The 15,018-nt window shown below is 40.7% G+C and overlaps 1 protein-coding gene across 5 annotated transcripts in view; it reads left to right on the top strand.

The window, feature by feature from the left end:
• Window positions 1–14,844, top strand: part of LOC128231936 (late secretory pathway protein AVL9 homolog) — a 37,250-nt gene extending 22,406 nt beyond the window's left edge. For 4 of the 5 annotated variants that reach the window (XM_052945216.1, XM_052945197.1, XM_052945227.1 and 1 more), the window contains 9 exons: window positions 961–1,035; window positions 1,450–1,643; window positions 2,010–2,144; window positions 2,370–2,508; window positions 4,216–4,296; window positions 4,487–4,601; window positions 8,105–8,158; window positions 9,485–9,573; window positions 14,355–14,844. In XM_052945216.1, coding sequence (XP_052801176.1) covers window positions 961–1,035; window positions 1,450–1,643; window positions 2,010–2,144; window positions 2,370–2,508; window positions 4,216–4,296; window positions 4,487–4,601; window positions 8,105–8,158; window positions 9,485–9,573; window positions 14,355–14,428 — 956 coding nt within the window. In that variant the 3' untranslated portion in view covers window positions 14,429–14,844. Of the gene's footprint in view, window positions 1–960; window positions 1,036–1,449; window positions 1,644–2,009; window positions 2,145–2,369; window positions 2,509–4,215; window positions 4,297–4,486; window positions 4,602–8,104; window positions 8,159–9,484; window positions 9,574–13,523; window positions 13,622–14,354 lie in introns of those variants that run through there. The other variant, XM_052945206.1, reaches the window with a different exon arrangement.
• The last annotated feature ends 174 nt before the right edge of the window (window positions 14,845–15,018 follow it).

The following is a 15,018-nucleotide window of genomic DNA, read 5'->3' as shown; positions in this document are numbered from 1 at the left end:
ACATTGAGCTGAAAATTGGTTTCCGATCAATAATTGAATAACACTTGCTCCCAGGAACTTCATACAATACAAACTTCTTTTACATTTTCCAAGATTAATCAACAACACTTTCTCCTCTTCCTCAGTAAGTATATATATATATATAATTTAAACATGTATTTATACTATATGGCACCATTCAAACTATGTACTTGTTAAAGTTTAGCGCAATATCTGTAATACTAATGACTTCACATTTGGTACAGATGATTGTATACTCTAGATTGAAATAAAACGAAATGGTACTTCTTGCATCCATCTATCACATTAAGTCTTAATATTCATAGATCACTGATCGTATGCAGTAGATGTTCACTATTTAATACGGGTGAATAAACCAAACTTTACTGTCGGTTCGTCTCCAGTCCAAAATTACAAATTTCATGTCTATCATTTATTTTTTCTCAGCTACGACCACACAATAGGGGAGCACTTTTTCAATAAAGCAATCTCTAGTTTTGATTATCTTTTAATCATTTAGGGCAAGTAAAACTGGGCAAGTGGTTTTCTTCAATGACTTGCCCGAATGGACATTGCCCGAAAGGACAAGTGCTGAAAAAAACAAGGCAAAAACTGTTATATGTATAAGAAAACAAAACTACAGTACTTCATGGAGAGTACTGGAGGAAAATCATTGGTTTTAAAATAAACATACTTCTTGCTAATATTTGCTTTTTCCAAACTGCATAACATGTTTTCAGACATTCTGTTAATGCAACTGATATGACTGTCAAAATTAACTTACATAGCAAAAATTACCTGGATTAATATTGAATTGACCTTGTTCAGAATGCATTACCGGTAACATATTTGATTTGATTTGTTTGACTTGTTTAAAATAATGTTTTCAAATGAGGTCTGGCCTATAATCAATTCCCAGTCCTGCCATTTGTAGCTGACTTGGTATATGTTTGTCCTCAGGGTCCCAGAATGAGGGGAAAGAAGTTGAAGAGCACAGAGAGGGGCAAGACCAGGTGGGGGAGGGGCTTAGTCCAGGTACATGTATTTTATTGTCTAAAGTTATGTGTTCTACATTAGACTTGATTTTGCTTGTGGTAAAAATCCTTTTTCAAATTTGGATATTTGCTTTATAATACTTTTATGTTCACTGAATTAATACAAATGCAGACTACAAGAGCTGTTATTTGTTTCTTTTATTTTATTACTTGAATATAGATTGATACAATTTTTTATATTTTTTGTGTTATTATGTTTAACTCATTTGACTTTAATGATTTAGACAAAAAATGAAGATGTTTTTTTCTTTGTTTGCATCAACCTATACTGTGGCCCTTTGAATCTTTTTTGCATCTCATACTATCTAATGATAAAATTACATTAGACACGTTGCAAACTACAATATGCTTCTTGAAAAGACATTTCGGCCATTTGATGCTTTATCATTTAAAGGCGTAAAAGCAGCTGCCATTAAAAGTCGTCTTACAAATGCACTGAGTGGCCTAAGTTTAAAGCAGCGACTGTCCCGCAGTAAACCTGGATCAAGGGAGACAAGCGAGCCCCCATCTCCAGTCAGCAGTGAGTTACCTCCCCTGTCACAACTACACCAAGATGATATGGGTTTTCCCCTCGCTGTCTTTACAAAGGTATGGTCTATTTACTTTCACCCTATTTACTTTCACCCTATGTTGATCTATGATATTTATTTAAGGAATGCAAACTGCAATCCTGATCAGAGTGAAGTGATGTATAAAACTTAAAACTTAAAATCTACCAATAAAGAAGGTAATTATAAAAGTTTTTGGTTTTTGAAATAGTAATTCAGAACTGACATTGGTTGACTGTTTAAATGCAATTATGGTTATGAAAACAAAAGCAACTTTGGTTTCTGCAAAGCATTCTGAGAGTATGGTCGGCATTTTTCACATTATGTCAAAGTATTCCATCTGCAATATGTTGGTAGACCTCATGATTTGTTGTCAGTGTATTTCATGGTATTGATATAATTGCAGGGTTGTGTATGCTACCCATACCTATCCCTACAGTATTTTGATCTGTTGAGTGACGTGAACATACGTGGCTTTCTTATTGGAGCCACTAACATGCTGTTCAGGCAGAAACGACATCTTACAGACGTCATTATTGATGTAAGTGGGAAAATTATTGAATGTTCCTTTTTTTTTAATTCTGGAAATTTTGGAAGATTTAAAAGAAGCGTGATGATTTCGTACTGTTTGTTGGTCTTTTATAATTACGACCATATTCGTTATCTGATTCTTTTTTACTATATGTAAACTTATAATACTTACATCCATCCCATAGGAAAATGTTAGTCATTTTGTTGTAAAAAGTCCACTCTACTTTTTCTGCAGGTTACAGACAACAAGATTGAGATGCATGATCGTGAGTTACAGCGCCACCTTGTGTTGACCACAGCAGACCTCAGGTTTGCTGACATTCTGGTGAAGGCTGTTACAGGCTCCGGGGATGATGGATACTTTGAGGGCACGGGTAGGGGCTGGTTTGTGTTAGCTCAAGTATTACCCTAAAAAAATATCCCCCAGATCAGCTACAAATAGTAGAGACATCTGTCCCGATTTTTCTGATCAATCACTAAAGATTTCTTGGGCCCAAGAACCTCAAACTTGGAAGGCAGGTTGGTCATGACCATCAAATGATCCGTAACAAATTTGAAGTCAGTAGGTCAAAGGTCAAGGTTGTGGTGACCTTGTTAAATATCAAGATTAATTCATGAAATTGTCTCGCTCCATAGGAAAGTGTTTAGTGCATGAGATTTGTGTTTTTGACCTGGAGGTCAAGGTCACATTTTGTGGTCAAAATTGAAAAAAATCAAAGCCATCATTTTTTATACAATCTACACAGATATGTAGAGTATCTCTTGAAGACTTTTGTTTTAGATAATCGCATATTATTTTTTATTCAACATATATGTTATATACTGATATAACCATCCATCAAGACCCAAATTCACATTCACAGGTTGTTGTTTTTAAATGCTTAACATCTAAACAATTCACAATATCAACTTCATGGATTTGCTCACAGTAACAATACGCTGTTTTATCACTAGTTATATTAATGTTGTCAGCTTTTCGTTTTAATCTGAACTTGAAAAAGTCTGAAAGGAATTGAATGGAATTTGAGGCAGCATTATAATTATTATTGTTAATTCAAGTTATGGCTGCTGATTGACTTCGGAACTCAAACTCAGGTTAAAGTTTTAGGGCAAGTTTGGATTTTAATAAAAAAAACTACTATACCCTTCATTCAATTGACTTAATACCTCGTATAATTAATGACGACCATCTTACAATAAGGTAACCTAACTCCATTTAAACCCTAAATACAAATTATGGCCCTTGATTTACTTTTGTAGATTTTTTATTTTTTTTATTTTTTTTTTTTTTTTATTTCTTTTGACAGGCACATTTTTATATTCTTAACTAGGTTTTCACAAAGGGAAAACAAGTTATTAGAATGACTTGCCTCATTGTTTGGGCGTGCTGGTGGGAGGGCAGTGTCAAAGTCACCTTATATATCAACTAATTTTAGCATAGTTTGACATATAGGGATCAAACTTGGTATATAGGAAGAATTTATGAAGACCTTTGGGATTACGTTTGAGGACCCTAGGATCTAGGTCAAGGCCAAAGCGAGCATACTTGGTGTATATAAAGAGTTTATAGAAACCTTTCATGAGAATGTGTTTTGGGCCCCTGAGAGTTATGGTCACTGTTTACTTTTTAATTTGATTTTTTTTGTTTGCTTTTGACAGGCACCTATGTCATTATTGTATTCACTTCTAAGTCAAAGCGGCGTAGTCAAGAGCGCAGTTTTGCAACCGCTATTGTTTACACATATACCATTATGAAAACTTTTTTTACTGGAAAAATGTGCATGTGCCCTGCTTGCATCGATGATAAATTGGCGTTTCATGGGTCAAACTGTATCGTGTATGCACATACACGCTTGCATATATTTCTTTATATAAACAAGTTTAACTAGTTTATTTTTGTACACAGCCTTGTGGGACAACTTTGGACTTAATTCTTGCAGAAATTGTGACAGTTAAATGCTTGCTTGTGTATAATCTTATTAACGAGGTTTGAATTCTTAGTGTTTTAAGAATATTGATTTATATGAACTAAAATGAACTTGCACCCTCCTGTTATCAGTTTATGTTTCCTATGATTACAGAGTGGGAAGGGAATGATGAGTGGTTGAGGGCCCAGTTCCGACTCTACCTTGAGGCACTGATTGCTACCATCAACACTGATGGTATGTTCCTTATGTATGACAGTGTCAGAGTAGGATGGAAACCTGAATGCATATAAACTTGATCATAAGGAAAAAAACTGTTTATTGTCTTAAAAACATTATTATTCACTTTCAAACTCCAACCAAACATGTACAAAGTAAATGTTTTGTATTTGTAAACTTCAGGTCATATAAGAGTATTATATTTTAGATGCTAAGCTGTTGGAGGATTTTGGTGGGTCGTTTGTGCAATGCTGGAAGACAACACATAACTACCGGGTGTTGGCTAGCACAGAGAGACCCGGGCTAACTGGGGAACAGGCAGGGTAAGACTACACATAACTACCTGGTGTTGGCTAGCACAGAGAGACCCGGGCTAACTGGGGAACAGGCAGGGTAAGACTACACATAACTACCTGGTGTTGGCTAGCACAGAGAGACCCTGAATAACTGGGGTACAGGCAGGGTAAGATTACACATAACAGCCTGGTGTTGGCTAGCACAGAGAGACCCGGGATAACTGGGGTACAGGCAGGGTAAGATTACACATAACTACCTGGTGTTGGCTAGCACAGAGAGACCCGGAATAACTGGGGTACAGGCAGGGTAAGATTACACATAACTACCTGGTGTTGGCTAGCACAGAGAGACCCGGAATAACTGGGGTACAGGCAGGGTAAGATTACACATAACTACCTGGTGTTGGCTAGCACAGAGAGACCCGGGATAACTGGGGAACAGGCAAGGTAAGATTTCACATAACTACCTGGTGTTGGCTAGCACAGAGAGACCCAGGCTAACTGGGGAACAGGCAGGGTAAGATTTCACATAACTACCTGGTGTTGGCTAGCACAGAGAGACCCGGGATAACTGGGGAACAGGCAGGGTAAGATTACACATGACTACCTGGTGTTGGCTAGCACAGAGAGACCCGGGATAACTGGGGTACAGGCAAGGTAAGATTACACATAACTACCTGGTGTTGGCTAGCACAGAGAGACCCGGGATAACTGGGGTACAGGCAAGGTAAGATTACACATAACTACCTGGTGTTGGCTAGCACAGAGAGACCCGGGATAACTGGGGTACAGGCAAGGTAAAATTACACATAACTACCTGGTGTTGGCTAGCACAGAGAGACCCGGGATAACTGGGGTACAGGCAGGGTAAGATTACACATAACTACCGGGTGTTGGCTAGCACAGAGAGACCCGGGATAACTGGGGTACAGGCAGGGTAAGATTACACATAACTACCTGGTGTTGGCTAGCACAGAGAGACCCTGGATAACTGGGGTACAGGCAGGGTAAGATAACACATAACTACCTGTTGTTGGCTAGCACAGAGAGACCCTGGCTAACTGGGGTACAGGCAGGGTAAGATAACACATAACTACCTGTTGTTGGCTAGCACAGAGAGACCCTGGCTAACTGGGGAACAGGCAAGGTAAGATTACACATAACTACCTGGTGTTGGCTAGCACAGAGAGACCGGGCTAACTGGGGAACAGGCAAGGTAAGACTACACATAACTACCTGGTGTTGGCTAGCACAGAGAGACCCGGGCTAACTGGGGAACAGGCAGGGTAAGATTACACATAACTACCTGGTGTTGGCTAGCACAGAGAGACCCGGGCTAACTGGGGTACAGGCAGGGTAAGATTACACATAACTACCTGGTGTTGGCTAGCACAGAGAGACCCGGAATAACTGGGGTACAGGCAGGGTAAGATTACACATAACTACCTGGTGTTGGCTAGCACAGAGAGACCCGGAATAACTGGGGTACAGGCAGGGTAAGATTACACATAACTACCTGGTGTTGGCTAGCACAGAGAGACCCGGGATAACTGGGGAACAGGCAAGGTAAGATTACACATAACTACCTGGTGTTGGCTAGCACAGAGAGACCCGGGATAACTGGGGAACAGGCAAGGTAAGATTTCACATAACTACCTGGTGTTGGCTAGCACAGAGAGACCCGGGCTAACTGGGGAACAGGCAGGGTAAGATTTCACATAACTACCTGGTGTTGGCTAGCACAGAGAGACCCGGGATAACTGGGGAACAGGCAGGGTAAGATTACACATAACAGCCTGGTGTTGGCTAGCACAGAGAGACCCGGGATAACTGGGGAACAGGCAGGGTAAGATTACACATGACTACCTGGTGTTTGCTAGCACAGAGAGACCCGGGATAACTGGGGTACAGGCAAGGTAAGATTACACATAACTACCTGGTGTTGGCTAGCACAGAGAGACCCGGGATAACTGGGGTACAGGCAAGGTAAGATTACACATAACTACCTGGTGTTGGCTAGCACAGAGAGACCCGGGATAACTGGGGTACAGGCAAGGTAAGATTACACATAACTACCTGGTGTTGGCTAGCACAGAGAGACCCGGGATAACTGGGGTACAGGCAAGGTAAGATTACACATAACTACCTGGTGTTGGCTAGCACAGAGAGACCCGGGATAACTGGGGTACAGGCAGGGTAAGATTACACATAACTACCTGGTGTTGGCTAGCACAGAGAGACCCGGGATAACTGGGGAACAGGCAGGGTAAGATTACACATAACTACCTGTTGTTGGCTAGCACAGAGAGACCCTGGCTAACTGGGGTACAGGCAGGGTAAGATTACACATAACTACCTGGTGTTGGCTAGCACAGAGAGACCCGGGCTAACTGGGGTACAGGCAGGGTAAGATTACACATAACTACCGGGTGTTGGCTAGCACAGAGAGACCCGGGATAACTGGGGAACAGGCAAGGTAAGACTACACATAACTACCTGGTGTTGGCTAGCACAGAGAGACCGGGCTAACTGGGGAACAGGCAGGGTAAGATTACACAAAACTACCTGGTGTTGGCTAGCACAGAGAGACCCGGGCTAACTGGGGTACAGGCAGGGTAAGATTACACATAACTACCTGGTGTTGGCTAGCACAGAGAGACCCGGGCTAACTGGGGTACAGGCAGGGTAAGATTACACATAACTACCTGGTGTTGGCTAGCACAGAGAGACCCGGGATAACTGGGGAACAGGCAAGGTAAGATTACACATAACTGCCGGGTGTTGGCTAGCACAGAGAGACCCGGGATAACTGGGGTACAGGCAGGGTAAGATAACACATTACAACCTGGTGTTGGCTAGCACAGAGAGACCCGGGATAACTGGGGAACAGGCAAGTTAAGATTTCACATAACTACCGGGTGTTGGCTAGCACAGAGAGACCCAGGATAACTGGGGTACAGGCAGGGTAAGATTACACATAACTACCTGGTGTTGTTTAGCACAGAGAGACCGGGCTAACTGGGGTACAGGCAGGGTAAGATTTCACATAACTACCGGGTGTTGGCTAGCAAAGAGAGACCGGGCTAACTGGGGTACAGGCAGGGTAAGATAACACACCACTACCAGGTGTTGGCTAGCACAGAGAGACCCAGGCTAACTGGGGTACAGGCAGGGTAAGATAACACACAACTACCAGGTTTTGGTTAGCACAGAGAGACCCGGGCTAACTGGGGTACAGGCAGAGTAAGGGTTTTGGCTAGCACAGAGACCTGGGCTAACTAGACTCGGATAGTAAAATTATAAATAAGTTTTTTTGTAACATCAACATTGTCAAGACTTATTTGACTGTGTTTGGAAACTGGCCCCAGTTTTATATATATATATGTATATAGGTTAATCTGAAAATAATTTGATTGAGTTCTATCGCTGGTAAATGTTCATGAAAGTTATGTTAGAAAGCCAGAGGTGTGTGATTTTTTCCATTTTTTTATCTGTATACAACTTGAAATATAAAATACTTTCTTCTGCAGGCATCCATGTCAAGGCAACCTTAGTATGGCTGATATTAAAGTTCGGCTTGCACAGTAAGTATACATGCTGCAAGTAATTATCAAGGATGTGAGAAATCTATTGAAAACTACAAAGGACCTCATTCATACCAGTTTCATAAGATTTTTTGTTTATTTCTTCTTTGTTTGATAAAAAATTTCATCAAAAATCGCTATTTCAAAAATTATCGCTATTTCAAAATTCACAAATCAAAATCGTAACAAGGAAAAGTATGACAACAAAGTGCAGCAGGACATCACATCATTCTCGAGAAATTAACCAGATCAATACTGAGTTAATCTGAGTTTATTTTCAGTGCATGTATTCTGAACGATGTAACATGTTGGTAACATGTGGCCCTCATTGCAATCTTTAGGACTAAATATTTAACGTTAACAATAATTCGTGAACGCTGTCATTTTCTAATTATTGTTAACTCTAAATATTGTTAATCAGAAGAATTTTTCTGGGTCCAGTAGACTTCCGATAAATGGTGTTTAAATGTATGCATAATTGATGCTGGATTCTGTCTTACTCATTCCTTAATTGACATGCATGCAGATGATTGAATGTTGTATGCAACAGACAGCAACATTAAATGTTAACAGTCACAACAACAAACAGACAGCAACATTAAATGTCTACAGTCACAACAACAAATTGATATTGACACTGTGGTTTACTGGTGTGAAGCCAACAATTTGTTCATCCTTAAAAGTCAAAGGGTACGTTAAAGAGGCTCTTCAAATATATTAAAACTTGAGGTAAACTTAACTTATCAATATACATGTACAGCCCACAAATAGAACAAGTTGAAAATCAAAAGGCATTTACATTGATCAAAATTTAAATTTAAAGTACCAATTAAATCATGCTTGCACTAAAGTAAAAAATGCACTGCTATTGGAAATAAATAATTATCTTTTCAGGATATGAAAAACCTCTATTTTAATTCCTACATATTATCAACAACCTTCTATGGAGCAAATGCAAAAAATCTTACATTTCTGAAATATCAATCCTGCAAAAACATTGCGCTGAAATAGTTCTTCAAAAACTTACTTGCACACCGTTTACGTCCTTGTTTTAAGAGTTGCAATGGCTATCTTTTGAAAAATCAATTTGAATATCACGCAGCAATCCTGGTTCACATACGGGATATTGTGCACTTAGCCAATAACTAATCGCAGACATTAAGATCCACCACCAATAACAATATTTTTCATGTGAAAAAAATATTTGGTACTAAATCCTCATATATTGCAATGCAGACATGGAATGTCTATGAAAGATATTTATGTAACCATATTATGTCTTAATGTGTTATTATTATTACTATTATTATTATTATTAACCCACAGTACCATGCATAATACGGAGGGTGGCAAGAAGATTAATGCTGCCGTGTCCCAGACAGGAAAATATGTCGTACAGACGGGAAAGGCTGTTGGTAGGTACTTGATTCATGGACGATTTAGTAGGCACATCTTCATTTGCTTTTGAACCAGGTTTTCACAAAGTGAAACCCAGTTGTTAGAATGACTTACGTTGATGTTCAGGCAGGCCCCCGGTCTGGAGGGCAGCGACAATTTAACCTATGGTATTGAATAATTATGCCCCCCTTCGAAGAAGAGGGGTATATTGCTTTGCACAGGCATGTCAGTATGTCGGTCGGTCCGTCGGTAGACCAAAGCTTGTCCGAGTGATAACTCAACAATCCCTGGACGTATGGTCATCAAACTTCACATGAAGGTTGGGGCTGACCAGTAGATGACCCCCATTGATTTTGGGGGTCATCGGGTCAAAGGTCAAGGTCACAGTGACCTTTAATGGTAAAATAATTTTAAAGCTTGTCCGAGTGATAACTCGACAATGCCTGCACCCATGGCCCTCAAACTTGACATGGAGGTTGGGCCTGACCAGTAGATGACCCCTATTGTTTTGGGGGGTCATCAGGCCAAAGGTCAAGGTCACAGTAACATTGAATGGTAAAAGGTTGTCCGAGTGATAACGTGACAATGCCTGCTCCCATGGCCCTCAAACTTGACATGGAGGTTGGGCCTGACCAATAGTTGACCCCTATTGTTTTTGGGGGTCATCAGGCCAAAGGTCAAGGTCACAGTGACCTTGAATGGTAAAAGGTTGTCCGAGTGATAACGTGACAATGCCTGCACCCATGGCCCTCAAACTTGACTTGGAGGTTGGGCCTGACCAGTAGTTGCCCCCTATTGTTTTTGGGGGTCATCAGGCCAAAGGTCAAGGTCACAGTGACCTTGAACGGTAAAAGGTTGTCCAAGTGATAACGTGACAATGCCTGCACCCATGGCCCTCAAACTTGACTTTGAGGTTGGGCCTGACCAGTAGCTGACCCCTATTGTTTTTTGGGCTCTATGGGTCAAAGATCAAGGTCACAGTGACCTTTAATAGTAAAAGGTTGTTCATGTGATAACTCAACAATGCCTGCACCCATGGCCCTCAAACTTGACTTGGAGGTTGGGCCTGACCAGTAGATGACCCCTATTGTTTTTGGGGGTCATTGGGCCAAAGGTCAAGGTCACAGTGACCTTGAATTGTAAAAGGTTGTCCGATTGATAACTCAACAATGCCTGCACCCATGGCCCTCAAATTTGACTTGGAGAATTGGCCTGACCAGGAGATGACCCCTATGGTTTTTGGGGGTCATCTGGCCAAAGGTCAAGGTTGCAGTGACCTGGAATGGTAAAAGGTTGTCCGAGTGATAACTCAACAATGCCTGCACCCATGGCCCTCAAACTTGATTTAGAGATTGAGCCTGGCCAGAAAATTGTCCCTATTAATTTTAGGGGTCATTGGGCCAAAGGTCAAGGTCACAGTGACCTTGAATGATAAAAGGTTGTCCAAGTGATAACTCAACAATGCCTGCACCCATGGCCCTCAAACTTGACATGGAGGTTGGGCCTGACCAGTAGATGACCCCTATTGATTTTAGGGGTCAAAGGTCAAGGTCACAGTGACCTTGAAAGCAAACTCGACAATTGTTGGACCTTTGGTCATCAAACTTGACATGAAGGTTGGGCCTGCCCAGTAGATGACCCCTATTGACTTCGGGGGTCATCAGGCCAAGGTCAATGTCACAGTAACCTTTAACGCAAAAAAGTTAACAAATCTTCCCCCACTGATTTCTCAACAATGCCTGAACCTATGATCATTAAACTTCCATGTCAAGCCTGACCAGTAGATCACCCTTATTGATTTTAGGATTCATAGAGCCAAAGGTCAAGGTCACAGTGATTTTGAATGGTAAAAGGTTGTCAGAGTGATAACTCAACAATGCCTGAACCCATGGCCTTCAAACTTGACTTGGAGTTGCATCTGACTTGTAGATGACCCCTTATGATTTAAGGGGTCATCAGGTCAAAGGTCAAGGTCACAGTGACCTTGAACGAAAAAAAACTTGTCTTGTGATAACTTGACAATGCCTGCACCCATAGCCCTCAAACTTGACATTTAGGTTTCTGGTGACCAGCTGATGACTCTGGATTTTGAGTTCATAGAGTCAAAGGTCATGACGGTCATAACACACTTTATCCTCACACTTTAATGGTCATAATCTTAAAACAGCAACAAATCAGCTGTCATTTCGGTCCATGCATATTTCATTCAATTGTCCATTTAATCCTGACAACATGGCGCTCGGGGGGGGGGGGGGGGGGGGGGGGGGCATAATGTTTGACAAACATCTCTTGTTTTAGTTAGGTTTGATATATATGTCGACCAAACTTGTTATATAGGCAGAGTTTATGAGACCTTTCATCGGATTGGATTTGGGGACCCAAGGGTCAAGGTCAAAGTCACTTGGCTACAAATGAATGGTTGGTTCTGAATAAAATTAGTTAGAGTTGACATATTGCATCCAAACTTGTTTCTTTATAGAAGAGCATAAAGCTTTGAAAGTGTTGGGTATCAACACAGGTAAATGTAAATGTTGTTTCCAGACTTGGAATTAACACTGGCCAAATCCTCCCTGTCCTCCATGTACATATGTCCTGGTGAATTGTTGTTTCCAGGTAGACATTTACCCAGACAAATCCTCCCTGCCCTCCATGTACTTATAACCTTGTGTTATTTTTGTTTCTAGACTTGGGATTAACACAGGCCAAATCCTCCCTGCCCTCCATGTACATATAACCTTGTGTTATTGTTGTTTCCAGGCTGGGCAATAACACAGGCCAAATCTTCCCTGCCCTCCATGTACATGTAACCTTGTGTTATTGTTGTTTCCAGGCTGGGCATTAACACGGGCCAAATCCTCCCTGCCCTCCATGTACATATAACCTTGTGTTTTTGTTGTTGCCAGGCAGACATTAACACAGGCCAAATCCTTCCTGCCCTCCATGTACATACAACCTTGTGTTATTGTTGTTTCCAGGCTGGGCATTAACACAGGCCAAATCCTTCCTGCCCTCCATGTTCATATAACCATGTGTAACTGTTGTTTCCAGGCTGGGCATTAACACATGCCAAATCCTCCCTGCCCTCCATGTACATATAACCTTGTGTTTTTGTTGTTGCCAGGCAGACATTAACACAGGCCAAATCCTTCCTGCCCTCCATGTTCATATAACCTTGTGTAATTGTTGTTTCCAGGCTGGGCATTAACACAGGCCAAATCCTCCCTGCCCTCCATGTACGTATTACCTTGTGTTATTGTTGTTTCCAGGCTGGGCAATAACACAGTCCAAATCCTCCCTTCCCTCCATGTTACGGCACCTTGTGCTATTGTTGTTTCCAGGCTTGGCAATAACACAGGCCAAATCCCCCGTGCCCTCCATGTACATGTTACCTTGTGCTATTGTTGTTTCTAGACTTGGTATTAACACAGGCCAAATCCCTCCTGCCCTCCATGTACATGTAACCTTGTGTTATTGTTGTTTCCAGGCAGACATTATACTGGCTGTACTCTGTGTGATGAAATAGCGAAAAAAAAGAAAACTGTCCAAAACTGACATAAGCTTGGTATCGATGTGTACTGAAGTACCACATAGTTAACAATTAATTTATTTTTCGCATTTTTTTTTGAATTTTTCATTAAAAAAGATTTCTTGGTATGTCTGCCTAGTAGAATTCATTCCTTATGCGTGCTGGTTAGTCGATGTTATCACGTGATATTACCAAGTTAGGTATATAGCTTAAATATTCCAACTGTTTAGGGTAAGCCTTCGTGGCACAGTGGATACAACACTGGACTGCAATATTGGCGACACGGGTTCGAACCCTGGTGTCATTAACCCAGCCAAATCCTCCCTGCCCTCCATGTATATGCAACGTTGTGTTATTGTTGTTTCCAGGCTGGGCAATAACACAGACCAAATCCTCCCTGCCCTTCATGTACATATAACCTTGTGTTATTGTTTATTTCAGGTGGGGCATTAACACAGGCCAAATCCTCCCTGCCCTCCATGTACATATAACCTTGTGTTATTGTTTATTTCAGGTGGGGCATTAACACAGGCCAAATCCTCCATGTACATATAACCTTGTGTTATTGTTTATTTCAGGTGGGGCATTAACACAGGCCAAATCCTCCCTGCCCTCCATGTACATATAACCTTGTGTTATTGTTTATTTCAGGTGGGGCATTAACACAGGCCAAATCCTCCATGTACATATAACCTTGTGTTATTGTTTATTTCAGGTGGGGCATTAACACAGGCCAAATCCTCACTGCCCTCCATGTACATATAACCTTGTGTTATTGTTTATTTCAGGTGGGGCATTAACACAGGCCAAATCCTCCATGTACATATAACCTTGTGTTATTGTTTATTTCAGGTGGGGCATTAACACAGGCCAAATCCTCCCTGCCCTCCATGTACATATAACCTTGTGTTATTGTTTATTTCAGGTGGGGCATTAACACAGGCCAAATCCTCCCTGCCCTCCATGTACATGTAACCTTGTGTTATTGTTTATTTCAGGTGGGGCATTAACACAGGCCAAATCCTCCATGTACATATAACCTCGTGTTATTGTTCATTTCAGGTGGGGCAATAACACAGGCCAAATCCTCACTGCCCTTCATGTACATATAACCTTGTGTTATTGTTTATTTCAGGTGGGGCATTAACACAGGCCAAATCCTCCCTGCCCTCCATGTACATATAACCTTGTGTTATTGTTTATTTCAGGTGGGGCATTAACACAGGCCAAATCCTCCATGTACATATAACCTTGTGTTATTGTTTATTTCAGGTGGGGCATTAACACAGGCCAAATCCTCCCTGTCCTCCTGGTTTTCGACATGGAAGACCAGCAACAATATATAACTAGTGGCATTCATAGATGCAAGGGGGGGCATTATGATATCTTTATATTAAAGTAAATGGCTAATACTTAGATTCATTGCTGATGTCAAATTTTGTAATAAATATTACTGAGTGTCCATTTATTGGTCATTGAACATTTATATATGTATGGTACAATCATGCTTTGTTAGTTAATTGAAAAAAGGTTTTTTTGTCTGTTTTCTCGTAGATTTATTTAAATAGAGTTAAGTTTATTAATCATTTTAATGGCTTATTCATTATACATGTATGTTTGTGACATATCCATTTGCTTGTTGGTGTTTTTCAAATATGATATTACTTCTATCTTTTGTCATAATTGTTTGTGCAATATCATGTGTCATTCCTGACTTTGTTTAGTAATTATTACTGTATGTGAAATAAATGAGAAATAACTTGTAAAATTTTGTTTGTAAATCCTCCTCAGACTTCCTCATACTATTATGCATTGGTTTTGCTGTTTTCTTTGATACTAAAGGTATATAGTGTTGTATTAAGGATGCTTTTAAAAAGTCATTCAATTTGTATATTTTATATATGTTGAAATTCTTGATAACCACCTGCTTACATTT

The sequence above is a fragment of the Mya arenaria genome, chromosome 1 (genome assembly GCF_026914265.1).
Source record: "Mya arenaria isolate MELC-2E11 chromosome 1, ASM2691426v1".
Lineage (NCBI taxonomy): Eukaryota > Metazoa > Mollusca > Bivalvia > Myida > Myidae > Mya > Mya arenaria.
This window is presented reverse-complemented; position numbering and strand designations above follow the sequence as displayed.